Source organism: Aphidius gifuensis, linkage group LG2, assembly GCF_014905175.1.
Source record: "Aphidius gifuensis isolate YNYX2018 linkage group LG2, ASM1490517v1, whole genome shotgun sequence".
NCBI classification, from domain to species: Eukaryota; Metazoa; Arthropoda; class Insecta; order Hymenoptera; family Braconidae; genus Aphidius; species Aphidius gifuensis.
Window position 1 is genome coordinate 7,388,417 of NC_057789.1, and position 27,370 is coordinate 7,415,786.

Consider the following 27,370-nt stretch of genomic DNA (forward strand, 5'->3'; position numbering starts at 1 on the left):
TATTGTTTATGACTTTGTAAAATTAACTGAAAATAATATCGATTACTTTTTGGTAATTTTTATTATTTTTTATTTTGGTTTTAGTAAAATGATATATAGATTATATTAATATGTATCTTTTTATAAACTAAATTATATTTTTTAGTATATTTTACAAACTAAAAATTAAAAATAAATAGGATAAATAAACAAAGAGGAATGCTTACAACTGATATGCTTGAACATGTTCAACCTGTATTTGCAAGACTTTATGAAAGCCAATCTCCAAAGTGAGATTAATATTTTTTCTATTTTTAAAATTTTTATTAATAATAATTAATTTTATATTTAATTAATATTTCAGATCACCAATTTTAATTGGTAAAATTCGTTCTAAAATTATGGATGCATAAAAATTGAATTTAAAAATTTTATATTTTTTAATAATATTATTTTTGATATACTATATTATTTATTTATATTTTGATAATATACTACAATATATGTCGAAAATAAATGCTCATTTAATCTCAATTTAGTAGTCTTTAAAATTATTTTTTAAAAAATCTAAAATAGCAAGATTAAAAAACAAGAAAAAATTTATTAAACAAATTAACAATCTTCATCAGTTTGTTAAATTATTTTTGTTTCATGATATATTGAATCTTTTGTAATTTATTTATTTATTTTGTAAATTTAATTATCAATTATCATTTGTATTAGCAAACATTAATTGTATTTTTTAATTTTATTAGTCGACTGTATTAATAATTTTTATGACCACGTAAATTTATATGTATACTTTTTGATTCTTTATTATTTATTTTTTTCGATACAAGCAGATTTTTTTTTTATGGAACAATTCTTTATTTTCATATTATTTTGGACATCAATAATTATTATTTTTCGTAATACACTTTCAAAACCAGGAAATGATTTTGTTGCCAAGTTTTCTTATAATTTTTTTCAATCTTTTAATATGATTGTGTAAAAATATATTTATTTAAACAATTTAAAAATATTTATGTTGATTAAATGAATGAATATCATTAGACTACGAGTAAAATGTCAAAACTGAAGTTTGATTTCCTCGAATGAGTAAAGTTGTTGGCATGTCTCTTGTCAGGGCTTCCAACCATGCCATGTAAAGTGGTGCTGATACAGCACCTTTTCTTGGCATTGGCAAAGACCTATCAAACAAAATTAACAATCAATCTATCTGAGCTATCTTATCTTCATAATTTTTTTTTTTTATATTTAACTTACATCACTACAAGTGCTGATTGACTAGAATTTTCTAACAATAATTCTCGCAAACGTAATTGTCGATAAGTCTTATCACGCAAACTTTGTAATTCCACATCAGTTATAACACACTCGGATGAATCAGCATTATCATTTTTACGAAATTCCGATACAAGTGAATCAAAGAAATCTTGAGTTTCTTTTTTTGGCTGTACACTTATGTCATCAACCATTTTTAAACTTTTATATTGAATACGAAATTTCGTCATTATTTCTGCAATTCTAAAAATTAAAATTCAATAAATTATTTAATATTTATTTAATGTTTTATGTATTTATTAAATTAATTACTCTTTTTCTTGTGCTCCAATTTCTTGCTTGTGATTAGCCAATGCAAATATTCTCATTTTACAATTTTCCCAATTTGATCTTGTGTTGATAATATAAGGCAGCAGTATTGTCAAACCTTAAACAATTATAAAAACTTCTACCACTTAAAAATGAGTTTTATTAATTCGATAATTATTAATTACCTCCATCATCATACAGCCACCAAACATCAATGACTCCTGACTTGTGTTTTTTTTGAAATATTGAAATATATTCTAGCTCAGAAATTACAGCATTACGTTGTTCGCTAATAAACAAACAAACAATTAATAAATTTAACAAAAAATACTATTTTAAATTTAATTTAAAAAACAAACAACAACTTACTAAAGTACTTTATCAGCTGCAAATTTTTTTTTATATTTTAAATGATCACGTGCATTGAAATTTGTTGATGATTCTTTGGCAATTTGATTTGGTCCATCAACAGTTGAAAATTGTGTGCCAATTGTTGGTACACTTTGTACTCGTTGAATACCACTTGTCATTGATAAATCACTGTCAGCATGCATCAATGTATTACCAGCTAAATCATAGCTACTTTGTATCATTGCTTGTTCATCATCACCAGTACTATTTGGTACTGAATAATCAAGACCATTTGGTACACGTAACATTGCAACAGCCATTTTTTGATCAAATGCATTGCTAAAATTTAAAATTATTATTACAAATTTAATTAATGACCCTGCTGGCTAAAATTTCTCCGGATTTCTACGCAATTGAGACTTCCGGAGATATTATAGAAATAATCTGGAGATTGCTCCGTAAATATCTCCGTAAATTTTTCATTACGAAACTCCATTTCCAAGTCTCAATTACGTAGAAATCCGGAGAGATTTTTTTTCGAAATATAAATTTAAAAAATAAATTATTATTACTGTAGAACATTAAAATATTCCTGAAGATCTTTATGATGACAAGTTGTCCATGTTGTTTTGTAACCCATTAGAACAACATTTGGTGCTAATTTACCAACTCCAGATGCTTGCATTAGGGCTGATGCACCACGTTCTAAACTAAGATCACTTACAACATGATAAAATGACTTGATACGATGACGTTGTAACCATGCATAGCCATTTCTTAATCTTGCTGATCTTGTACGATATGATAAACGTGTCTAAATTGAAATTTAAATAATACTCAATCAATAAATAATCATATTTAAATATAAAAAAAAATATAAATAAATTTATAACTTACTGGATTAACTTCACCACAAACAAGTAATGAATTATTTTTAGTTATTAAATTAGCTAAATGTAATAAATCAGGACGTGTACCTGGTGCACCAGATAATGCCAATATTTGTGGTGCATAATTTTTAACATGTTCATCCATACAATTTAAACGATAAACAACAGTTAATGCTGTTTTATATGTTTGTGCTTGTGTACTACTACCCCAATTAACATCAGGTTTTCTATAAACAACTATTAAGAATAATGCAAGAATAACAACAACAGTTATAAGAGCTGTTCTCCAATCAATGAGAAACATAAATACAACACACAATATAAAACCAACAAGTGATAGCCATCTGTTGTAGTACTGAAATTAAATTAATTAATTATTAATTTGTTAATTCACTTATAATTTAAGGTAATTAAATTAATGGCTTACTTTAAATGTTGGACGCCAACCAAGTGGTCTAACAATTGCTGCATGAAATGTACAGAAATTAATCAAAGCATATGATGCCAAATAACAATTTGATATTAGTGGTGCAATTGCATTTAAGTCACCTGAAATTATGGCAAAGAAAAAACAAATTAATACTTGATTTGATTGTTTTTTAATTCATGATGATTACCAATTAATAAAAATACTGCTGCTACAATTAGTGTTAGAACATAGCCACGATATGGTTCACCAGCTTTACCATATCCTTTGCTAAAATAAATTAAACCAGGATAAATTCTGTCTTTACCAAGTGCTTGTATTAAACGTGGTACTGATAATAAATTAGTCAATGCTGTTGATAATGTTGCTGCAAAACAACCAGCATAAATAAGTCCTTCCCATACTGACATTATATTCATTATTGAAACATCATGATGTAAACCATTTTGACAATTATTTAATGTATCAACAACACATGGTATAGCTGTGAAATTTGTTCCATTAAATGTTATATTACTTGCATCACGAACAGCAGCACCACCAGCAAATAGAACAAATGTAACATAGCTTATCATTGATATTAATAATGCTAATAGTGTACCAACTGGTATACTATTTGATGGATCTTTTAAATCACCAGATATATTTGCACCAGCTTGTATACCAGTTACTGATGGAAAAAATATTGCAAATATTGATATAAAATTTTGTTCTTGTCTCTCATAAATACGATAATCATTATTCCAATTTGTTGTAAATTCATGAGATGAAAAACCAACAAATCCTTTGGCTTTTAGTAATTCATTATCACCAGGTCCAAGTACAGTACCAATTAAAAAATCAAATATTGCAATTACAATAATTGCAATTAAAAAATTTTGTGCCTGAAGAAAAATTAGAATTAGATGAATAAATTTTTGTTTTAAATTTAAATTACCTTTGATTCCCATTCCATTCCAATTGCACATATTAATATCATCACAATGAGTGCAATACAACCAATGATTCTCGTATCACTAAGACCATTATCAATAATTTTAATTCCATGACTTTTTAATAGTGTATTTAATGAATCACAAAAACCAATTGTATTCATTGATGCTGATACTGAATTTGCAAATGCAAATACAATACCAACTGATGCTCCAAATTCTGGTCCTAATGATCTTGATATTATAAAATATATTCCACCTTTGAAAAATAATATAATAATTAAAATTTGATATAGCTATTTTGATAATAAATAAAATTAAACGAAGGATAAAGTTGGCAACGTGTTATCAATAATTCGACACGCCTTGTTATAAAAACAAAAAAAGTAGAATAATGATAAATTATTATGACGCACCTCCCTTTACTTCACCATTAGTGCTAATTGCACTGAGACTTAGGGTTGTTATAACACAAACAACAGCTGATATTGCAATTATAATAATTGATTCAAATATTCCAGCTTGTGCAACAATCCATGATAAACGAAGAAATAACATAACACCCCATATATTTAATAAACATGGTATTAGAACACCCTGTATCCAGCCAAGTTTCATTCCAACATGTCCAGTCTGTCCATTTCCTGCTGCTCCAGATTCAACGTTAGCATCCTTTTTAAAAATTATATTTTATTAATTAATTATTTTATTATTTAGAGATAATTTTATTTTTTTATTTTGCAAAAAATTAACATCTGTATTATCAATTATAATAGCAAATTTTTTAATCTTATTTTTCATTTTTTTTTTGTCTTTGTAAATCTTTGTTGGACAATAAATTTTAAGTGATGAAAATTTTTATTATTTGTTTGTTTATTTTGTTGATTTAAATTATTGTTAAAATTAGCTTGTAAATTTTTTTTTAAATTATGAATTTATAGACAGAGGAAAAAGTAAAAAAAAATTTATAAAATAAGTTATATAAATCTTGGAGGTTGATTTTTTTTTAATGGTTTTTATTTTTTATTTTTATTTTACGGTTACTGTACTTTTAACCGGTTAAATCTGACTCTATCCAGATCTGAATAATATTTAAAAAAAAAAAAATATATATATGCATCAAATATTACTTTCAAAAAATTGTACAAGAGTGTTGAATATAATTATCACTTCATTCATTTTCTGCAAAAGTATTTATCATTGTAGTGATATTTTGAATAATAATAAAAAATATAAATAATATTACATACTTTAACAGGATTTCCTTCGTGTAAATCACTCAACGATGGTCTTTTGGCACGTCTACTTGCTCTGTAAATAAATATCCAAGTTGTATTATATTAACCCAAAAAAAAAAATACAAAATGATTATGATTCATCAAGTAGATCACCTGTAATGATCAAGACGTGGTACAACATCCCATAAACCATTGACATTCAATGTTATCGATGATTTTTTTCCATTTACACGAGTTGTTCCATCATCTTCGGGGTTTTGACTATTGAATTTACCCTCCATACCAGTTATTCTATTCATAAATCAAAAAAATAATTATCAATTATTCAAATTAACATATTTTTTTATATGTAAATATATTTTTTCAAGGAAATTACCTTGTTGATTTGGGTTATTGTTTGGCTCTTGGTTCATCGATTGAACAAATATTTTCCGAATGGAAAAAATAAATAGACAATAAAAATAAAATTTAAATTAATAAAAAAGTCAAGTTAGTTGCCAGTAGATTGATCATATATATATTTTTTTATTTGAAAAATAATTTAAAGAATAAATTTAAATTATAGCAAGTTGAGTGACAAAATGCACAATATTATATTATCATGTTGACACTATTTAAATTAATTTTTACAAACCATCAAGTCACTACAATTTATTATTATAAATTTATAAAAAAAAAATTTCAACTCAAATGGATAAATTAAAAGTGGCATAATAAATCTATTGCTCATCAAATGTCTGCGTAGAAATAAAAATAATATTTGATCTAGAAAAATTTACAGCGATTCGATTTTTATAATAAATATTTTTCAATGATGATTTATCGTTTTTTTATGAACAAATTAATCCATTAATTTTAAAGATAATATTCACATTTTTATTTGCTAAAAAAAAAAATTTATTTATGCATTATTATTAAAAAAATATATTCAAATTTATTTAAACAAAATTTTAATAATTTATATTTACTTTTGTACACTGTAATAATTTGATGTAAATTAATTTTCTAAACTGGTTTTTTTTTAAATTTGAATAATTTTTGAAATTTTTTTTATCTATCACAATTATTATAGTATGTTTATTTTATTTATACACTGATTAATATTAACGAGAATATGGCTATCACAGATTGAAGAATTTATTTCTATTTTATTTATTTAAATTAATACTGGTTCGATTAAAACTAGCTAAATTTATTTTTATATACTGAGATGGTATTTTTAATTATTTATATATTTTTTTTAGTTAAAAATTTCAAATCGACATGACTGAGATGTTGATGATGTCGTGTCCGGATGAGAAATATAAAAATGCTTCGGGCTTACACGAAGGAAAATATAAATTTAAGAAAAGCATGCGTCGTGAGCTTTTTTTTCACTTATTTTTCTATGGTGCGCATCATTCATCACCCTTTTTTTTATAGTCCTCAGACAATATTTCACATTTTACTATCAATTATTGTTATACACTTTGACTTATATAGAATTTTCTAAAATTTTTACAATAACTTTATTTAATATATATGCTTTTAAATCTATCACAGCTTATTGAATAACAAAATTAGATTTTTTTTTTTTTTAACCCATTAAGATTGATTTTATTATCGTTGATTAACAAAGTTTGTCAAAAAGATTAAAAGTTTTTGTTTCTTTTTTATTTGAAGAAATGTATTTTTTCGAAAATAATAAAATATTAATCAACGTATTTGATTTGTATTGAGATAAGATTATCTTACAAAATAATTTGCACTTTTTTTTAAATATAAATTTATAAAACTCACATTATGGACACACGTTTTATTTAGAATATTTTTAACTATCGAAAACTTAAGTTTATCTGTTATTTGTTGAATAAAAAAACTGAAAGTTTGAGAAGAAGATTAAATTTTATGTTAGAAAATCTAGAGAAAGTTTTTTAGAATATTTTTTTTTTTTTCAAGGTCTAGGATTTGTAAAAGATTAACCATCTAAAATTTCAAAGAAATTCGAAACGATTGAGATAACATAAGATAACGAAAAAACATAAGAAAAATGAAAATAATAATAATTTTTTTTTTAACTTGAAAATTAATCTCGTTTGTTTTTAAGAAATTGAAAAATATATTTCTTTTTGAAATATAAAAAAAAAAAACACATGCATCAACAAGTGTTGATAATAATTATACTACATGTTTTCGATAAGTTTTGCTTCTAGCCTTGTTCCAAGGTTTTTTTCAACGAGGCAAAATAACTGATTGTAATTTAACAATTCAGGAAAAAATAGAGCTCAATCAAATTCACCAACAGTGTATATTTTTTTTTTTTTATCCTATTTCATAGTAATAACTTAAACTATGAATAAAAAAGTATGCTATCAACCCTGAACTAAAACAAGGATTTAAAAAATTAACAATAAATACCGTTTACTAATTTTCGTAAAAGAAAAAAAAAAATAAAATAAAGACTTTGCACCTTCAGCAAAATATAACTTATTTTCTTGACACCAATATAAAAAAATAACACAAATATTTTTAAATTAACTTTGAAAATATTTTTCTTAATTAAAAAAACAAAAAAAATACCTCATTAAAATTGATTTTTTACGTTCATTAACCATCTTGAATTTTAGTAAATTTTTCACTTGTTATAATTGTCAACAATAACACCAAATCAAATTAGTAAATAGATTGTTTTTTTTTTTTTTTTTTCATGAAAACATTGATAATTAGATACGACGGTAAAAAAAGATACGTTGATGCCGGTGTTTCCGAGCCGACTATCACGTTTTTAATACGAGAAGCGTCAATATATACACGACCGTCATTATACTTTCAATGTTCACACATACAATATAAATATATATATGTACAAGTTTTATTTATTTAACTGAGGTCATTGGTGTGTCTTGATTCTACATATTTATCAAACGACAGTAACCATAATCAACAGGTAGAAATAAAAAAGCTAAATTTTAATCTCTTTAAATTTGGCCAAAAATTAAGCTTTAGAAAATAAAATAACAATAATTAATAGACAAATTTACTTAACTTTATGTTGTTTATTAATTTACTATTATTTATAAAAAATTATCATGCTTCCATCAAATAAAAATTGATAATTTTGTAGAAAATATAAATCAGGAAAAACTAAAATTGAATTTTTCGTTTTTATTAATTTTTTTTCATGTTAATAATTATTAACAAAAAAAAAATTAAAATGCTTTTACTTATTAACAATTAAATCAACAATGCAAAAATAAATTATTTTATTTTAATTTTTAAATTTCATCAAGTTTTTATATCGAAAAAAAAAAAAACAAAAAAAAGATAAAAACTAAACTTAAAATTAAATAAAAAATTTTTTTTTTTTCTTAATTATTTTATTATAGTAAAAAAATTAATTTAAAAATATAAATTATCTTACCTTTTTCATGTATCTTTAAAAGAGTTTTAAACTAAAAAAAAAAAATGAAATATAAAAATACTAGACGATTTATACTAAACGTCTTGTCTCTTCGACTCAACTCAGTTAACTATTAAATATCACCATCCAATTTGTGATATATAAAAAAATAAATACACGACCCCCATGTATGTACAACACTGTTAAATTATTTAACCCCATGTTGAACTTGAAAATGTACATTAAGAATAATAATGTTTCTCACAAGAAACTCGTCAACTAATTAAACATATTTATTTTATGTTTTTTTTATGGTTAATTAAAATGTATTTGAGACATTGTTTAGTTTATTAATAATAACAGTGTGTATTGTATATATATAAAAATTAAATTAGACAAAAAAAGTATAATTTTAGATAACGTATATTTTATTTTTAGATTAATTAATTGCGGCTTTAACTGGACTGTCCTAAAACAAGGATATTATATCTGGAAATTGTTGGATTTTCATCAATATATATTTCTTTGTTTATTTCAGTTTTTTTTTTTTTCCTCAAGTCTCAATTGATGAGCCAACACTTGGTCATTCATGTTGTTATTAATATATATGTGTTGGTCAAATAATATTAATAAATGGATATATTCATTGTCGTTTATTTCGAAATACCACGTGCCACGATTTTCCTCAATCGATTTGCTTATACTTGAAATTAAAAATATAAAATATTATATAAGTTTTTACTGCTAATGTCAGACTTTGTGTCTAGTTTTTTTAATTTATATATATTTAAAATTTTTTATTATTTTAGCTAATGGTTTTTAGAGTTAATGATTTTGTCGTTAAATTTATAAATATAAATATTTTATGCTGTTAAAAAACGATAGTTATTTAATCAAAAAAATAAAGCTGACAGGTTTTTTATTTTATTATATATATTTTTTTCTATTTTACATTTGATATTTAGATATTCGTACCCTGATAGAAAATAAGATAATTTTAAGCATAAGTTTGGTCTTGCATGCATATATAAATACGACTGATTAATTAAAGAAGACGGATTATGGTCGTTTGGTAAATATATAACTAAGAAATATGGATCAGTATATGCAGATGTTGGATTTTCAATGAGCCCGTTGTTTATATCAGTGATCCTGATGATCTCAAGGTAAGAATTCAATGACATTATCCTACAAATAATCAAAATATATAAATAATAAATTATTACAGGTATAATACTAAGTAGTACAGTAAATATTGAAAAAAGTCTGAGATATTGTCTTTTGCATCTATGGCTTAATGCTGGACTCATTACAAACACATGTAAAAAAATATTATTATAAATAATTTTTTAATTCGTTCCAAAAAATATTTGCATATCCATAAATTTCACGTACGATAATGATCTTTTTTGTCAAGAAGAAAATGGCAACAACGAAGAAAAATTACAAATACACTTGAATTTCATTATGATACACTTGAAAAATTTATACTCAACTATACAGTATATGCAGTGAAAACTAATAGTCTCGTTCAAGGTCTTTGGGCTGAAGCTGGTACTGGTGAAATTATCGAGGAACTTCATCCTATCATAACTTCAGCGGCAATTGAAATTATACAACATATGTATGTGGTAAATATTATAGTACAATTACTGTATTTTTCAAATATATAATTAACAATGTTTTTGTAATTACAAAACTATTAATTATTCATGAATTTTATGACCTTTATTATATATGGTTAATATCCGTGCCTGGTGACCCAGATTTTCTCAAACCATCAGGAGCGAAGCTATACTAATGATCATCCCTAAAAGTATCTACATGTGTATTTTAGTGTTTTATTTTTTTTTTTTACAAGAGATTTAAAAAGAATACTTATAATATTGTGTAATACATTTCTAAATTTAATCCAATTAACCGATTAGTGGACTTGGATTGCTCTTCCTGATTCGATTCTTGTGTGTTTTATTTTTTTCACTGTTGACTCTAAATTTGTGTAAAATCATTGGCAGAAAATTAGTGATTTTGGGATGGCTGATAAAGTGTTTTTTTAATGAATGTATTAATAAAACAAGATTTTTGACGTGCAAACAAGGGGTTATTTACATATGAAATTAAAGAGCTATTGAGTTGGTGAGTGGACTCCAAAATGAATTAGGAGAATTCTTTGAAAAAACATATAATGAACCGTGATGGCAAGAAAAAAAAAAAAGAAAAATTACCATATAATAATTAGATTCTATAGATATACATGTATGCATTTTTTGTTTTTATTTTTGAAGATTAATTATCGAATTTTATTACAAAAATAAGTTGTCATTTTAATTGATCCTATACAAGTAGAATCAATTTATCAATTTTTATTTTTCTTCACAAATACATAATTTGTTCGTCAAAAATCAAGTTTTTTATACCTAAAATCTTGCTCTCAAACCAATTTCGCTGTTTTTCCAGTTGATGGAATTGCATCACCAGATACTTCCCAACTCAAGTATTTATATATATATTCTAAAATAATTATGAATCATTTTCTAATAATAGTTTTTATAATATTTTTTTTTTTTTTTTTAGATTTACGCATGAAAGAGTTTTAAATTTTTTTATGTTTTAGTATCAATGTCAATTGCATTATTTTTAACATGTTATATGCAGTAGTTATATAAGAGTTTTATCAACTAAACTTCATTCAACAAAAATGAGTAAATACATATTTTTATTTTCCAAATTTTTATTGATTTCTTTTAATCAATAAATTTTGATTATTATTAATTTTTAGCTACTCTTGTTTTTTCTGGTACTTTTTGTTTGACAAATTTACTATTTTTACGTCTTGCAAAAAATTGGCCATAAGGCATCGTTGTCCAAAAAATAATGAGTTTATTAACAAGATTTAAACTAATTATTTTTGAGTCTTGCATTTCGTAAGTAAATTAATATCATTTTGTTTTTTCTTTAATCATAATTTATTATAATAAATAATAATATTTAATTTCAAAAATAGTTGAACATGCATTGTCAATTGTCTCTGGTTATTTGAGTGCAAAAGATTTGGTGTTTATTTTAAAACCCGATTTCCTCATGTAATTTGAAAAATAAAATGTAATCGATTTTTTTTTTTATTCAATTAATCACAGGATTAAATAACATTATGAAATTTATAATTTTTTTCTATCTAGGTATTTAATAAAACGAGTTACTTATTGTGGAAAAGTGTTGTTGTACAAAGTAGCAATGTATTAAGTACATTTTTTTGGAATTTTATGGATTTATTTTAATGCAGCATTGACATTTCATTTTGGCCAATTAAATGATCGTTTAAATTCAATAAAAGACAAAACAATGCCTGAATGGTGGTGGTGTGATATGATTATAATCGTCTTGCATGTTTAACACGACATTTTAATATCATTTAAAAAATTATATACATTTCAACCATAACTATTTATATATTTTTTTTTTATCATCTTTTGAATAAATAGATTATTTGATTTTTGACACAAGTTACAACTGACAATATTGGCTTAACTTTAATCTAGTTTTAACAGTAAGTAACGTAAACAAATTTAGAAAACTATAATAATTTTAGAATAAGGTTGCAGATACAATAGTCACTTATGAACTGTTCATTGTTCAATTCAACAGTGTACAACAAGTGAATCCTTCAAATTAAGATTATTTATTTTTTATGAATTACGGAAATTTTATGGCTTAAAAAATACATACACAAAAATATTTGTTTTAAACAAGTAAATTAAAAATATATCTTATCTTCTCTTACACAAAAGAATGTATCTTCACTTGTTCTTCTTCTTCTTCATAAGAATATACAGCAACATTTTTATATTTTTTTTTCAAGTGAATGTTTTTGAAATAAATAATTAAATAAAAACACATTTTTTTTTCTTTGCCGACAGGAACTCGAGATAAAAAATTAAATTATTTATAAAAAAATCAAGATTTTAGAAGATCATCTTTTATCAAAAAATAACATCAGTGAATTGAATATGATTTATTATCATTAATGATAAGATTTTGTTTCAGTGTTTTATTAAAATTTATTCAATAAATTATGAAAAATAACGTACAATAATTTAAAATCAATTTATCAATATAAATATATGTACACATATGTGTAATTTAATTATTATAAATAAAACAAAATCCAAGATTTCATTGATGCATTGAATTGCAATAATACAACTTCATATATGTCACTATTGCTTCAGCAACCTAATAAAAAATATAAATATAATATATAATTATTTTAAAATTTTAAATTATTTTAAATTATTGAAAGAAGGTATATAGAATAAAATGAACATTTAAGTAAATAATTTGATTCAACAGAATCTGTAAAATTTCGAGCCTATATATTAACAAAAAGTTTATTATTTGTTGTTTAAAATAAATGAAGACTATCAATTAATTATTCAACTTTTTCACGAAGTGAAAAAAGTTTGGAGTAATTTTTCCACGCCGAAAAAAAATTCTCTACTCATTTCTCCGCATGGGTCAATTTAAGAGAAATTGGGAGTAATAGCGGAGAAATTCGGAGTCATAATAAATTTGATTGCTTAAATAGTTTATAAAAATATTTATCTCATTTGTAATTACATTAAGAGAATAATTTCGTTTAACGTAAATTAAGAGCTTTGATTTTTATTTTTTCATTCCAAATAATATTTTCTTTTGTAATATTTTTAAATTCTGGTACTTCAATTGATACTAAATATTTATTAGATATATTTGCAAGTAATTTCTATTTTTTTTATTTCTGTTGGATTTAGCTTCAAAGACCACTCTTGACCATTTACCATAGGCAGATGAGAAAAAATCCAATGAAGCTTTTTATTATCATCTAGAAAATAAAAAAAACAATAAACAAAATTAAAATCGAAAAGTCGAATTCTCATAATATATGTATAGCCAAAAACACATTTTCAAAAGAACTTGGAGTCAATTTTAGTAAAAAGTCATTTTCGTAAAAAGATGGAGGAAAGATGGAGAAAAGTCAGAAAAAGTTTGAGTAAGTTGGAGAAATATTTCCACCAAGACAGTTTACGGTTCGAACGGGTTATTATTCTTCACAATTTCTGAACGGACCCCTAATAAATTCTGTAGACATTACCAGTGCAACTGGTATAAGAAGCACAGATGACATATCCTGGTTTGATAATTTATTTTTGGAAATAAAAAAAGGATCTGAACCAATATTCAACGAAAATAAAGATGATTTTTTAAAAAACATTCTTGATATTTTGTCCAAGGATTCATCAGAGTGTGTTCTAATGAATCCAAGAGCTCCATCAAAATCAATTGAGACTTCATGATCATGTCATCACCGTAAAAGAGGCAACATTTTATTTAAAATGAATCGACTGGACCAAGCTTTTGAAGAATACACAAAAAGTGCAGCATATGCACCAAGTGGTAGTGAAGAATGTGCTCTTGCTTTTGCTAATAGAAGTGCTGTGCTTTTCAAGTGTCAATTAATGAACGATTGTATTAGTGATATTAAAAATGCCCTTTGTGCTAATTATCCAGATAATCTAAAAGCAAAGTTATATCATCGTAAAGTGTGCTGTTTAAAAGCATTGAATCCAAGAGATCCATCAATAAATAAAACTTTGGCCAAAGCACGATCCTTGGTGAGTAAAATGGATCAGGACAAACAAAAGGCCATGATGGATGTTCTTGATCATGAAACAAGAAAGTTTAATCCAAGTGAAAAGATCAAGTGTAATAATTGGAATTTTGAGGATACAGTGCCAGCATTCAATGCCAATAATCCAGTTATTCCTGGATTTTCTGATGCCATGGAAATGAAACACTCGCCTCAATATGGAAGGCACATGGTTGCAACCAGAGACATTAAACCTGGTGAATTATTAGGGTTGCAAAAACCATATGCACGTGTTGTTGCAGACAACATGAGATACAAATTGTGCTGGCATTGTGGTAAACAAACATGGTCAAGTATACTATGCAATACATGTGGTGAAGTTGTATTTTGTTCAGCTGTGTGTCGTGATGAGGCACACAAAAAATATCATAATATTGAATGTTAGATATAAATTTGTCTAGCTGATAAGACAAACAGGTTAGATAAGAGTGTCCACATAATCTATCAGGAGTCTGTTCAAAAAATCGTCAAGAATAATAAATCGTATTAACTGTAAACTGCTACGGTGGAAATATTTCTCCAATTTATTCAAACTTTTTCTGACTTTTCTCCATATTTCCTCCATCTTATTACGAAAATGACTTTTTACTAATGATTTTACTAAGTTGGAGAAATATTTCCACCGTGGCAGTTTACAGTTAATACGATTTATTATTCTTGACGATTTTTTGAACAGACTCCTGATAGATTATGTGGACACTCTTATCTAACCTGTTTGTCTTATCAGCTAGACAAATTTATATCTAACATTCAATATTATGATATTTTTTGTGTGCCTCATCACGACACACAGCTGAACAAAATACTCATTAGTAAAAAGTCATTTTCGTAAAAAGATGGAGGAAAGATGGAGAAAAGTCAGAAAAAGTTTGATTTCAACAAAAGCAAGAGCACATTCTTCACTTCCACTTGGTACATATGCTACACTTTTTGTATACTCTTCAAATGCTTGCTCCAATCGATTCATTTTAAATAAAATGTTGCCTCTTTTACGATGATGGCATGAAGACTCAATTGATTTTGATGGAGCACTAGGATTCATCAAAACACACTCTGATGAATCCTTGGATAAAATATCAATAATGTTTTTTAAAAAATTATCTTTATTTTTGTCGAATATTGGTTCAGACAATTTTTTAACTTCCAAAAGTAAATTATCGAACCAGGATATGTCATCTGTTAAAATAAATATAATTTTTTTCCTGGCGGAATGGTACGGCGCGGTAAGTTTTGACATTACGTCGAACGTACAATGGGCAGAAATTCGGTGTTGTTATAAATTAAAAAATTGTTCACTGTGGCTAATATTTATTCCGTCGTGTTGCGTGGTATCAACAGCGTACGGTGGCATATACACTGCCTCCGAGGTTCTCAATCGACTGTTTGGCTGTAATTTAGATTACGATCCCTGGTGGAAATATTTCTCCGGAATTGGCTCACTTCGGAAAAATACGAGAAATCCGTAGCAATTTCAAAATACTTGAATTCCTGTGTAAAATGAAGGAAAATAAACGACCAAAAGATTTTAATGGGCCAATTCCGGAGCGATACGGAGCTTTCCGGAATTTTACGGAGTATTTCCGGAATTTTACGGAGTATTTCCGGAATTTTACGGAGAAATTATTTCCACCAGGGATGTAATAAAATATTCAATTTTCGATTACGATAACCACATTTAATATTCATTTAGTTTGTATTACCATTTCAACCTGAAAATCCACCTTTTCTTTAGAAAATTTTCTTCCATTATATTTACAAAATTTTCTTTATAAAAATATGGTTTTTTTTAAAAAAAATTTTTATCTTTATGGATTTTTTTTTATTCTCACCAATGAGATACGAATTTGTGGTGAAAATAAGAACTGTTTAGAGATATAAAAAAATAAAAAATGAAAAAAAAAAAAATTGATTTGGAAAATTGTGAAATTGATAGAAAAGAAGCTATATTTTCTGGAAATTGATTTATTTTGGATGATTTACAAGGCGAAGGATCGATGCTATGAGATTGATAAAAAAAAAATAAAATAAAAAAATAAATACGAGGGGAATGTAGAGAAATCCTTGGTATCAATTACCTTATTAAACCTTATTATCGTTCTATATGACGTTTATATATAGCTAAAAAAATCAATGACAGTTGTGTATTACATTGCCTGTATCTTTAAACTGGTTGAAAAAACAAACATTCAAATTAGATTCACTTGAGGCAATAGTAACGAAAATGAATAAAATTTTTGTCAAAATTACGTGTAACAAATACGTTTTGAATGGCTTGTGTATGAGTAAAACACATGGATACACATGCTTGAGGGCAATCACAATTTTCACCCATAATTTTACACAACAACTGATCTATAATAATCTCTTATTTTTTAAAATAAATAAAAACCTCATTTTATACATAAAAGCAAACAGTATATTATTAAAAAAACTTTTTTTATTTCAATTGAAATATAGAAAGAACTTTTTATGTATTTTTTTTTCTAAGAAAAAAAAAATGACATCCTACTTTGCATTATAAGGCAAAAAGACACGAAAAAATATTTTTGAATATACAAAAATATAAAAAAAATAATGAAAAAATATGTAAAGATAAAAGGCAAAGAGAAAATGTATAATAAAAAAAAAAAAAACGTGGAAGAGAAACATGAAAGAATGATAATCCATTCGGCGGTCATAACGTAAAAAGCACCAACTGTAAAGTTTACTAGACAAGAAATATACGAGCAACCCTTATTAGTGTTCCGTAGGGCACTTATGTTTTCGTTTTTCATGTGATTTTTTGTTATTTCGCGATAAAATGTGAAGTTCTGAATCGAATTGGCTTTTGAGATGCTCATTTTGTTCGATTTTTTTTCCCAAAAGCAATGATCATATTTATTTTTAATTTTTGGGCATTATTAGATTTAATATTCCCATTTACTCACAGGGCCCAATTGTAGAGTCATTTATAAAATAAAAATAAAAAAAAAATCGAACGTTAGAAAAAAATTAAAAAAAAAAAATCCTACGAAACACTTAGGGTGCAACTTGGAGCACTTGACTATATTTTTTTTTATTTTATTTTTTTTTTATTGCAGCACAGTGTTCTTGGCAATATTGTGTACACAATCTCCCTATCCTTCTCAAAATCCTTGTAAAATTTACCCTCAGTTTTATGCAAACCACTGTGGATTAAAATGGTTATAAACCTCCGAAATTATATTACATCAACTTGCTCTTTGTTTTTGTTTATTTATTCTTTAGGATAGGAATTTTATTGTTTTTTAAAGCAAATAGTAAATAAACAAAGCAAAGAATTTATTTGAAAACAAAAAACTACGATAAATATTTGGTTGAATTATAAAATGACGAAAAAAAATATAAATAACTGAAATTTAATTTTGGTATTTACAAGGGTATTTATATAGAATTGATTTATGAAGATGTTATTTTAATATTAGAAAATTAATTTGAATATTATACTCTTTGTTGATAAGTTATGATTTGAAATTTTGATTTTTTTTATTTCATTTATTCTGGTAATTATCATTTTTCAGAATATTTTTGTTTCAACTAAAGTAAATTTAACTGACGACTTTATGTGATGGGTGCACATTTTGTGTTCGTACATTGTTTTTTAAATAAAAAAAAAAAAAAAAAACGAGAATAATTTGTTGTTTTCTGTTAATCTGTATCGCAGATTTATTTACAAGCGTTTTACAAGTGTTTTATTTACAAGCGGATTTTCGAGTCACAAATATGGAACAAATATTTAAATATATATCTTTGTAATATATCTCTTATTTTTGACTTGATATAGAAAAAAAATTCGTATAATAAAATTATTTTTTATATACCTATATACACACAAGAGAATAATTTAAATTTCAGTTGACAGTACTTTTTAAGTTGACAATTTTCTAAATTCAAAAACCACAAATATGGACACCTTCATTGTGATCACATTCATGGTAAATTTTATATCCCTAATAATTTTAAACCAGTAATTTACAGCTTACATATATATTTATTTATTTTTCAAAAGTAAAATTATAAAAATAAAAAAAATTCCACTTACACCAGTAATTTCCAATCAACAATTTTTTCAAAACAATAAGCACTCTACTTAACTCTCCGTTTTTTTTTTGTTTAAATTGATAATCACATTATAAAAATTAAATTTAACAAGCTCTACATAATTAATGAACACTTGAAAAACAATAGTCCAGAACTCAATACACAATTCCATTGTAAGAAACCCAAACCCTAGAAATCAAAAAAAAAAAAAAAAGTAATTCTTATTCAAACAAATAAAGCTTTATTTAATTTTTAATTTTTAATAATCCTTCAAATTTAATAATTAATCATTAATTATCAAGATAAATCAAATATTTTTGTCACTATATATGATTACAGCAAAAAATGCGTTAAAAATCGTCATGTAATTAGAGAAAAACGTGTTCGATAGCACGTGCGGACAATTCATCAAGGGGATGTATTTTTCCTGTGTCTATAACAAAATGCACATATATATTTTCTAACCCATTGTATTTCAAAAAACCACACAGTGAATGTGTTTTTTTTCTAATCATTTATCGCTTTGTACATCATTAAGTGCAACATTTGCCATCATAAAGTCGTACAAGTCGTTTACACACATTTTGTACTCAACAAATTATTCACCATGATTTTCAAATTATTTTTCCTTTTTCATTCAATAATATTACTAAATAATCATAATAAAATTACATAATTAAATATAAATTAAATAAAACCACAAAATCTTTTTAAAATTATTTTTTTTATTTTTTTTTATATTCAAATTTTGTGACGTATTTTTATTTTAAAATAGATATTTATATTTGCATTCATTTTTTAAATTATTTATATGTTTTATTTATTTAATTTTTTTATTTTTTGATGAAGGGATTTTTCAGCGCGATAAAAGATTGCTTGTTGGGTTTATTGAGTAGTATAGATAGACGAATGAGCGGGCAGAGGAACAAAGAGACAGAGATAGATAAAAAAATGAAAGAAAAAAAAATAAGGGAATATAAGAGAGACCAAGATTGATAAAGAAGAAGATATGTGCTACATATAAACGGTCGGAGAACAATGGCCCAGGGGGTAACCATGGGGTACCACCGAACTGAATTCACCTAGGTCCGTTTATATATACATTTGAATGTGTACCTGGACACATCTGGTGGAACTGAATTCACCGTTTTCCTTCGTTCCTGAATTATCATTGTCCTAATTTTCTTTTACTTTTGAAAAACCTCATCATGCACCACATCTTTTCACATGAAAATTTTCATCTGTAAAAGAAAATAAATGTAACTAAAATAGCAAAAAATAAATGAATAAATGAAAATTTAATTAAAAATTATAGTTGTGAATTTTTTAAATAATTTTTATTAATTTAAAATTCATTTGAAATATAAAAATAAGCTATTTATTGATAAATCTCATTGAAAATTTACTTGATATAAATAAAATTAAAATAATGAAAAAATTATAACTGAATTTTTTTCAAGAAAATTGAATAAAAAAAATATTTTTCTTTTTTGTTTTTGATAAATATTATATAAAGAATAAAAAAAGTATAATAAAGACTTTTTTTGTGACTTGTTGTTATATAAAAAATTATTAAAAAAGTAAATGTAAGCTTTAAAAAACATCTTGGTAAACTAAAAAAGAAAAAAAAAAACAAACCAATTAATACAATTACGTACTTATTAAAAAGAAAAAAGAAATGAATGATTTTTTAAAAGCTAATTTAAAATTATAATTTTTTTGTTGTTTTATCTTAATTATTATTAAATTTTAATTGGTGCTGGTCAATTATTTTATAAATTATTATTAAAATTTGATGATATTATTATTAAAAAAAAAAAAAATAACAAAAAACAATTTACAATAAATTTTAATGGATTTTTTTCGTTATTTATTTATCATGATTATATAAAGATACATATTATTAAGTTATATAAAAAAAAAAAAAAAGCAAAGAGAATGAAATATTAAGAATAGAAATTAGTGAATTTGTTTGTCGATTTTCTCGATTGTCACTATTTTCAGAACGTTTTCTGTTCTTCTTCTTTTTCTTCTTTGATTATTTTTTAACAATGCTCAAATCTTTTTGATTTTCAATAGCTTGTGCAGCTCCTTGAAGTGCTTCTCTCATAACTTCAATATTTTTCTTGGGTACATTACCAGTTTCATAAAACTTGAGTCTATCCTCAACTTGTTCCTTTAATTTTTCACCAAATATACTTGATGGTACATCAGTAAAACAATCAATTCTTGATGCAATTGAACATTTATTTGCAAGGTATCTTGATATTCTACCTTTATTTTTAGCACCAGCACGTCCAACGAATGTCGAGTGAAATAATAAACCATATTTTGGTGTATTACCTTTTGTCTTGAGTGCTCTAAACAATGCTTTTTCAGCACCAAGAATTTGTACTATTGATGCTGGATATTTAGCTAAATTTGTTAATGAACCAGCATGTGAAATAAGTCTAGCACCAACTTGATCACCAATTAATGTTGCTAAATTTGGTGCAACTGCTGTCATTTTATCACTCAAATAACCAGCAAGTTGTTTCCGATAATCGGCAAGTTTAACAACACGTTCGGCAAACATTTCAATATTAAGTAAATCAACTGGACTTATATCCAGACCCATTGATGATTTTGATGCATCAATAATTGCTTGTACTTTAGCACTATCCATAACAATTTCTTCTAATGCTTCACGTTTATCATCATCAAGTTCTTTACGATTTTTAATTAATTTTGTAACTTTAGCATATGTATAATTATTTGGTACAATTTTAACGAGTTCTGGAAAATGATAACTGTACCATTCACGTATTCTCATACTAAATGTATTAACATCTTTATCTAATTGATCAAGAAGTGCAATTGATTGTATAATCATATTATCAACACGATTAACATTAAACTTAACCTTGGCACGTGAATAACTATGTCCAAGACCAAGTTGTGCAACACCAGCTGTTTTTGGTGTAAAACCTTTGACCATATGACTAAAATGATGTCTTATACCTCTTATTATTTCAGGTACAACACCAGTATGATCACATTTAAAACCAAGTGCTTCAGATATACTTGCACCAAGTTTTGGATCAGATACACCGATAACAAATCTTGATTTTTTTTCAGCTTTTGGAATTGTTGTATCGAGGAAAATTTTTAGATCTTTTGCTACAATACCCTCTGATATTGAATTAATACCTTCCAATGCTGATGCTGCTGTTTTAAATGGTGAAAAACCAATTAAATTAACAAGTCCATTGAATCTTGATAAATCAGTTACTGATGCTTCAACTTGTGGCAATAACATGCCAACTTCTTCAAATTCTTTTACACTAAATAGAGCATAGCCAGCAGCATGCTCATAAAGAATATGGAGTTGTCCCTAAAAAATAATAAATAAACAAAAAAATTAATTAATTTGATTATTTAATAATTAATAATAATTAATTATTTTTTATAATTCAATGTTAATTAGTTAATTAATTTTTTTTTTCTTTTGTTAATGCCTCGTGTTGCAACATAATACCCTAAAATTTTTTATATTAAAATATTTAATTAATTGAATTAATAATTTAATTTACCATTTTGGATTATTGTTTTAATAAACAATTGTAAACAATTATGAATATCAATATTTATTTAATGTATAATTTATTAACACGCCGGCTACAAAAGGCGAACCATGTGTGCGCCAACTGCCAAGCGGTGTTGTATTTACATAGATATCTACTCAGTAGTCAGTACTCTGCGATGTGGCCAGATGTGGCGTGATGTGCCGAGAGTCCGAGACTCGAGAGCAAGGTCCCTAGAATGATTTAATTTACAATGGGAATTTATTTTTAAGAAATTTATTTTTTTATTATTTTAAATTACTATTTCTATATAAATTTAATTTTTTTTTTCTCTGATAAAATTATCAAGAGTATTGTGTGATAAGAATTTCGAAATTATAATTATCAATATTGCTTAAAAGCTATTATTATTAATGAAAAATTACAAATTATTTAATTTATTTTTCAGTTGAAAAGTATTGGACCAAAATTAGTGCTGATTAGTGCCATTCTTTAAAACATCATAAATTTATTTTGTTTTGATGGCTGAGCAGTCATCATTATTAACAGCCTGTATTAAATGTTTGCCAATTATCAGTCTTATCATGTTTGTATTTTTACATGGTATGAGTCTCTCCAAAGAGTAAGTAAATCAACTCAAAACAATAAATATAAAGCTATCAATAAATTCACAACAAATTCATTTTTAAATATTTTTCAAATATTGTTTTTTTTTTTTATTTAGGCATACATTTTCACGAAAGATTGTTGCTGGTCTTGTATTTAGTTGTTTTGGTGATGCTTTAATAATCTGGCCAAACCTGTTCCTCGGAGGTATGGCAATGTTTGCCATTGCTCAAATAATGTATATCAGTGCATTTGGATTTAAACCAATAAATCCAAAAATCGGAGCAATTATATTTGCTCTTGCGACAATAGGTATTATTTATAATAATTAATTTATTAATTATTATTATCTATTTTCTAAAAATTTACATTTATTTTTAGTTACTTACATTTTGATGCCAGGACTCAATGGAGTACTTGCAATTGGTGTGTCAATTTATATATCCTTGCTCGGAGGAATGACATGGAGGGCTATTTTTCAAGGACAGCTATAACAAAAGTAAATTAACTCAATAAAAATATACATAAATATATTTTAAAAATAAATGATAATATAATTTTAATTATTAATTTTATCATCTCCAGGAGAATGGAATGAAGTGGACAAAACTTTGCAGTTGCATTGGTGGAATATTATTTCTAATATCAGATACAATACTTGGTTTTCATCATTTCTATCATCCAATTCATCCAATAATATTTATTTTAATTTTTGAGGTGTCAATAATGCTGACCTACTATGCTGCACAATTGGGAATTGCTTTAAGTACTGTCAACTCAATAAATAACAATATAAATAAACAAGTTAATGTTAAATAATTAAATAATTATTATAATTTTTTTTTTTTTAAATAATAATTTAAATTTATCTTATTAGAAAAATTCATAATAATATTTATTTTTAATTTGATTCATCTAGCGTCATTTACCATTAGCACTGCCATAATTTTTAGAAACGAAAAAAACAAAAATAACCAGTATTTAATGTTTTTACATCGACGTTAGATTAGAATCATGAATGAGACTGACAAAAAGGTACTTAGATAAATATGGAAAAAAACAAATGATATAAAATAAATATCTTTGTATGATATTTATTAATTAAATGAGAAAATATGTTTGATCGAATTAATTAATTCAACGTGAAATTAAATTTTATGTATATTAAAATAATTTCGAATTATTGTATATAATAATGATATTCTGATTGAGTTGAGTAAATAACCCCCGGTACTTGAGGGAATAAATTAGTTCTGTCGGTTTATCATGAGTAGTAAATTGTTTAAAAAAAAAACGAATCATCTAGTTATAAATATAGCAAGACTAAAATGACCTTGAGGCATTTAAATAAAAGAAAATTCTAAATTTCGTTAATTTGTAGAAATTTTTATAAATTAGAATGAATTAGTCATGAATAAAATTGAATAATACTGTTTGATATATAAAAAACAACTTAATAAATTGTTGACAATTAAAATTTCTTGAGTATAAATTTTGCAAAACATAATTGAGACTAAAAAAAAAAAGTTGTTGATTTGATGGTTCATCGATCTCCAATAAATTTCAATTTATTATCAGTTGTTAAAATATTATTAGTATATTTTTTTTCGTTCAATTTGTTCGTGACATTCTTCTTGCAATAGTTTAATCATTTTATTAATCAACAATTTAATGGTAAATTTGCATGTTAAACAAATAAAAAAAATATGGTAAACTTGGTGTGTCCTTGAGATCTATTTTATTCAGATGAAAAGCTATTATTTGTAATGAATCATAGACAATTTTAAAGAACTCACCTTGAATTGATAATATGCATTGTTTTTTTTTCCTGATAGTAATTTTCCAGTATGTATATAATTTTGAAAGACAAAAAAAAACTGGGATTTATTATCAAGCAGCTGAATTTAAATTTACAAAATTGAATAATTTATTTAGAAAAATTGTCATTGCATGTTTTTTAAATTAAATAATTAGATTAAAGAAAAAATTAATTAAATTGTAAATTGATATTGATATTTACAAGTTTAGTAAAAAAAAAAAAACTGTAATTTAAATATCTGTGTTAAAAAAAATTACTAGAGTTGTTATAAATTAAGTATATAGAAATTTGTTAATAAAAAAAAATGTTTTTCCTGTTAAATAAATATATTATTCATGTAATTTATAAACTAGTTATAAAAAAAATATAAATATCACAAGGAATAATAATAATACTGTATTTAGATGAGAAAAAAAAAGATTTACCTTATAAAAAAAATTGCAGCATAATTTTGTGTATGAAGTTAATGTAAAAAAACAATTGTTGATAATTTTATTTAAAACATTAATTGACATTAAAACAAGAAAAGAAAAAAATTGTAAAATTACTAAATTGTAAAGGTGTAAATTTGTAATTTTTTTTAAATTTTCAACCATATTATTCTACCCTTATTTAAACCATAAATTAATAAAGTAAAAATTTATTATAAATTTAAGTATTTTTCCTTTTTAAATAATTGTTTTTTTTTTTTTTTTTTTCAAATGGAATATTTAATTAAAATCATTTGTGTTTTTAGTGCAATTTTTAAGACGACCACATGTAGAAATATGTTTCTTGCCAGTGTGGTAAATATTTAGCAATTGGCTGAGCAATATATTTTGCTAATGGTATTCTATTTGAAATACCATCAAGAAGATAGTTAATTCTATTTTTGCTACAACGATCATAAAATGGTGATCGTACTAAATACAAAAGTAAATTAATTCTTCATTTGATTAACTCAGCATTTTCTTCTTTAGTTAATTTAGTATAATTTTTTTCTTTAGTTAAAATATGAATACTTGCTAAATCAATAGCTAATGCTGTTGTCCATGGTATCCAATTATTTTTACCTTTTACAATAAATGCTGTTAAATGAATCAATGGCTTCATGATATACAAAGTCTGGATGAAAATAAAAAAGACAAAATATTAATTTTTTTATTTAAAATAAATATTTGTTTGATCAAGTGTATTTACCTCTGCAATTATTAAACTTTGTCTAACTTCAGTTGTATCTGATTGAGATTCATCATCTTCAGTTTTACCAAGTGGTGTCCAAAAACATGAATTACTTGGTCCAGAATAATTGACACTTCTAACAACAGTTCCAGTACGTTTTAGACTAAAACCTTCTTTTGGTAAATCTTGGCTTTTTGATTCTTGTCGTAATTTTCCACGATTCAATGGTGCAATTGGAGGATTTTTAATTAATCTTTCTTTATTACGATGAACAAGAATTAATCTCAATAATGCTCTAAATAATAAATAACAAATTAAATAACCAAAATTAATTATAATAAATAGGTTAAACTTACTTTAATGATTGTACAAAAAATATAACAATCCATTTTCCAACATCTCCCCATAATTTTTGTGCTGAAACTTCAATAAGTGCTTCAGTATATTCAATAACAGTTAGCCAAATTTTTATTTGTGATTGAAATTGTGGTAATTTAAGATGTGAATATTTTGTACTGTAAATAAGACGATCATTCATCAAAATGAGTAAATTTGGCATTGAATAAATCAACTCAGATGCTAATGATGAATTTGTAAATTTTCCTAAAATAATAAACATTAAATTATTGAAAAGATTTTTCAATTATTATAAATACAATATATCTATTTTTTTTTTTTTTATTACTAGCAGTAAAATATGATAGACACCTGACAGCACCCTCGATATCAGCAATGACCTGGGGTTTTGATGTCACCCATTCTTTATAAGTATTTAGATAAGGTTTAACACAATAATTTACTGATTGTATAACCATTTTAGAAATTTTTAATATTTAATATTGTTAACAGAATTTTAACTAGCAAATCGATGCATTCATAAAAATTTTTTTGATATTTAAAATGTAAACACTTCACTTATGTTGACATTGACATATTGTTTAAAAATATTGATTTTTGAAAGCACCATGCAATTGTTAATTAAACAATTTTATTAACAAATGCATGGCGCCTTTGCAAATCAATATGTAAAAAAATTTTTTTTTTTGTTTTAAAAAGCAGATGTTAAGCTAATTTGTACCGATCGTAACAGAATTTGTACCTCAATAATAATAATAAAAACCAAGTTACTCTAAAATATCAATTTACAATACTTGATTATTTTATAAATTGAAAAATTAATAACTTTTAAAATAATTGTTTGAAAAGAAATTCATAATAGGCTGTCGTTTTTCTATGTAGATTATTTTATGTCAAGTGATTTTTTTCCCGTACAATAACTCGATTTCGGAGAAAAAAAAAAAAAAAATTATTATTTTATAAATTCAAAAATTAATAACTTTTAAAATAATTGTTTGAAAAAAAATTCATAATAGGCTGTCGATTCGTTTTTCGATGTAGATTATTTTATGTCAAGTGATTTTTTTCCCCGTACAATAACTCGAACTCGGAGAAAAAAAAAAAAAAAATATTATTTTATAAATTCAAAAATTAATAACTTTTAAAGTAATTGTTTAAAAACAGATTCATAATAGGCTGTCGATTCTTTTTTCTATGTAGATTATTTTGAGTCAAGTAATTGTTGCAATTTAACCCTTCTTTCCCCGTACAATAACTCGAACTCGGAGAAAAAAAAAAAAATTATTATTTTATAAATTTAAAAATTAATAATTTTTCAAATAATTGTTTG

The 27,370-nt window shown here is 24.7% G+C and overlaps 5 protein-coding genes across 9 annotated transcripts; 2 read left to right on the plus strand and 3 right to left on the minus strand.

The window, feature by feature from the left end:
* Window positions 1-106: 106 nt before the first annotated feature.
* Window positions 107-8,904, minus strand: LOC122848840 (bumetanide-sensitive sodium-(potassium)-chloride cotransporter-like). Of its 5 annotated transcripts, XM_044147215.1 has the most exons (15): window positions 8,811-8,888; window positions 5,787-5,813; window positions 5,564-5,701; window positions 5,423-5,483; window positions 4,589-4,844; window positions 4,178-4,431; window positions 3,431-4,124; window positions 3,241-3,362; window positions 2,821-3,168; window positions 2,496-2,737; window positions 1,942-2,262; window positions 1,758-1,861; window positions 1,576-1,690; window positions 1,246-1,506; window positions 107-1,169 (listed from the first exon to the last, which is right to left on the minus strand). In XM_044147215.1, the coding sequence occupies exons 3-15, from the start codon at window positions 5,689-5,691 to the stop codon at window positions 1,034-1,036; spliced, it is 3,042 nt and encodes a 1,013-aa protein (XP_044003150.1). In that variant the 5' UTR covers window positions 5,692-5,701; window positions 5,787-5,813; window positions 8,811-8,888; the 3' UTR covers window positions 107-1,033. The 5 variants fall into 5 exon arrangements, with proteins under 5 accessions (XP_044003150.1, XP_044003149.1, XP_044003147.1 ...); XM_044147214.1 differs by lacking the exon at window positions 5,787-5,813 and having other exon boundaries at window positions 8,811-8,904; XM_044147212.1 differs by lacking the exons at window positions 5,787-5,813; window positions 8,811-8,888 and adding an exon at window positions 7,970-8,166.
* Window positions 8,905-14,161: 5,257 nt separating this feature from the next.
* On the plus strand, window positions 14,162-14,860 carry LOC122849436 (SET and MYND domain-containing protein 4-like). Its single transcript, XM_044148136.1, has one exon. It carries the CDS (start codon window positions 14,162-14,164, stop codon window positions 14,858-14,860), a length of 699 nt encoding a protein of 232 aa, XP_044004071.1.
* Window positions 14,861-19,740: 4,880 nt separating this feature from the next.
* Window positions 19,741-22,203, minus strand: LOC122849437 (nucleolar protein 56-like). Its single transcript, XM_044148137.1, is given in 3 exon segments — window positions 19,741-19,775; window positions 20,530-21,907; window positions 22,107-22,203. Coding segments are annotated over 3 exon segments (1,416 nt in total). The 5' UTR covers window positions 22,110-22,203.
* A 69-nt stretch (window positions 22,204-22,272) lies between these two features.
* Window positions 22,273-23,383, plus strand: LOC122848841 (lysoplasmalogenase-like protein TMEM86A). Its single transcript, XM_044147218.1, has 5 exons — window positions 22,273-22,326; window positions 22,546-22,719; window positions 22,822-23,015; window positions 23,085-23,202; window positions 23,289-23,383. The coding sequence occupies exons 2-4, from the start codon at window positions 22,619-22,621 to the stop codon at window positions 23,195-23,197; spliced, it is 408 nt and encodes a 135-aa protein (XP_044003153.1). The 5' UTR covers window positions 22,273-22,326; window positions 22,546-22,618; the 3' UTR covers window positions 23,198-23,202; window positions 23,289-23,383.
* A 1,883-nt stretch (window positions 23,384-25,266) lies between these two features.
* LOC122848842 (peroxisomal membrane protein PEX16-like) lies at window positions 25,267-26,498 on the minus strand. Its single transcript, XM_044147219.1, is given in 4 exon segments — window positions 25,267-25,626; window positions 25,702-25,978; window positions 26,040-26,286; window positions 26,369-26,498. Coding segments are annotated over 4 exon segments (1,014 nt in total).
* Between the last annotated feature and the right edge of the window lie 872 nt (window positions 26,499-27,370).

Bases quoted from the DNA above. Each gene is read 5' to 3' on its own strand.
- LOC122849436 (XM_044148136.1), top strand. From the start codon at position 14,162: ATGAATCGACTGGACCAAGCTTTTGAAGAATACACAAAAAGTGCAGCA.
- LOC122848841 (XM_044147218.1), top strand. From the start codon at position 22,619: ATGGCTGAGCAGTCATCATTATTAACAGCCTGTATTAAATGTTTGCCA. The intron at 22,720-22,821 runs GTAAGTAAATCA...TTTTTTATTTAG, and splicing joins GGTATGAGTCTCTCCAAAGA to GCATACATTTTCACGAAAGA. The intron at 23,016-23,084 runs GTATTATTTATA...ATTTATTTTTAG, and splicing joins ATTTGCTCTTGCGACAATAG to TTACTTACATTTTGATGCCA.
- LOC122848840 (XM_044147212.1), bottom strand. From the start codon at position 8,004: ATGGTTAATGAACGTAAAAAATCAATTTTAATGAG. The intron at 5,484-5,563 runs GTGATCTACTTG...ATTTATTTACAG, and splicing joins CCACGTCTTGATCATTACAG to AGCAAGTAGACGTGCCAAAA. The intron at 2,738-2,820 runs GTAAGTTATAAA...ATTTCAATTTAG, and splicing joins TTTGTGGTGAAGTTAATCCA to ACACGTTTATCATATCGTAC.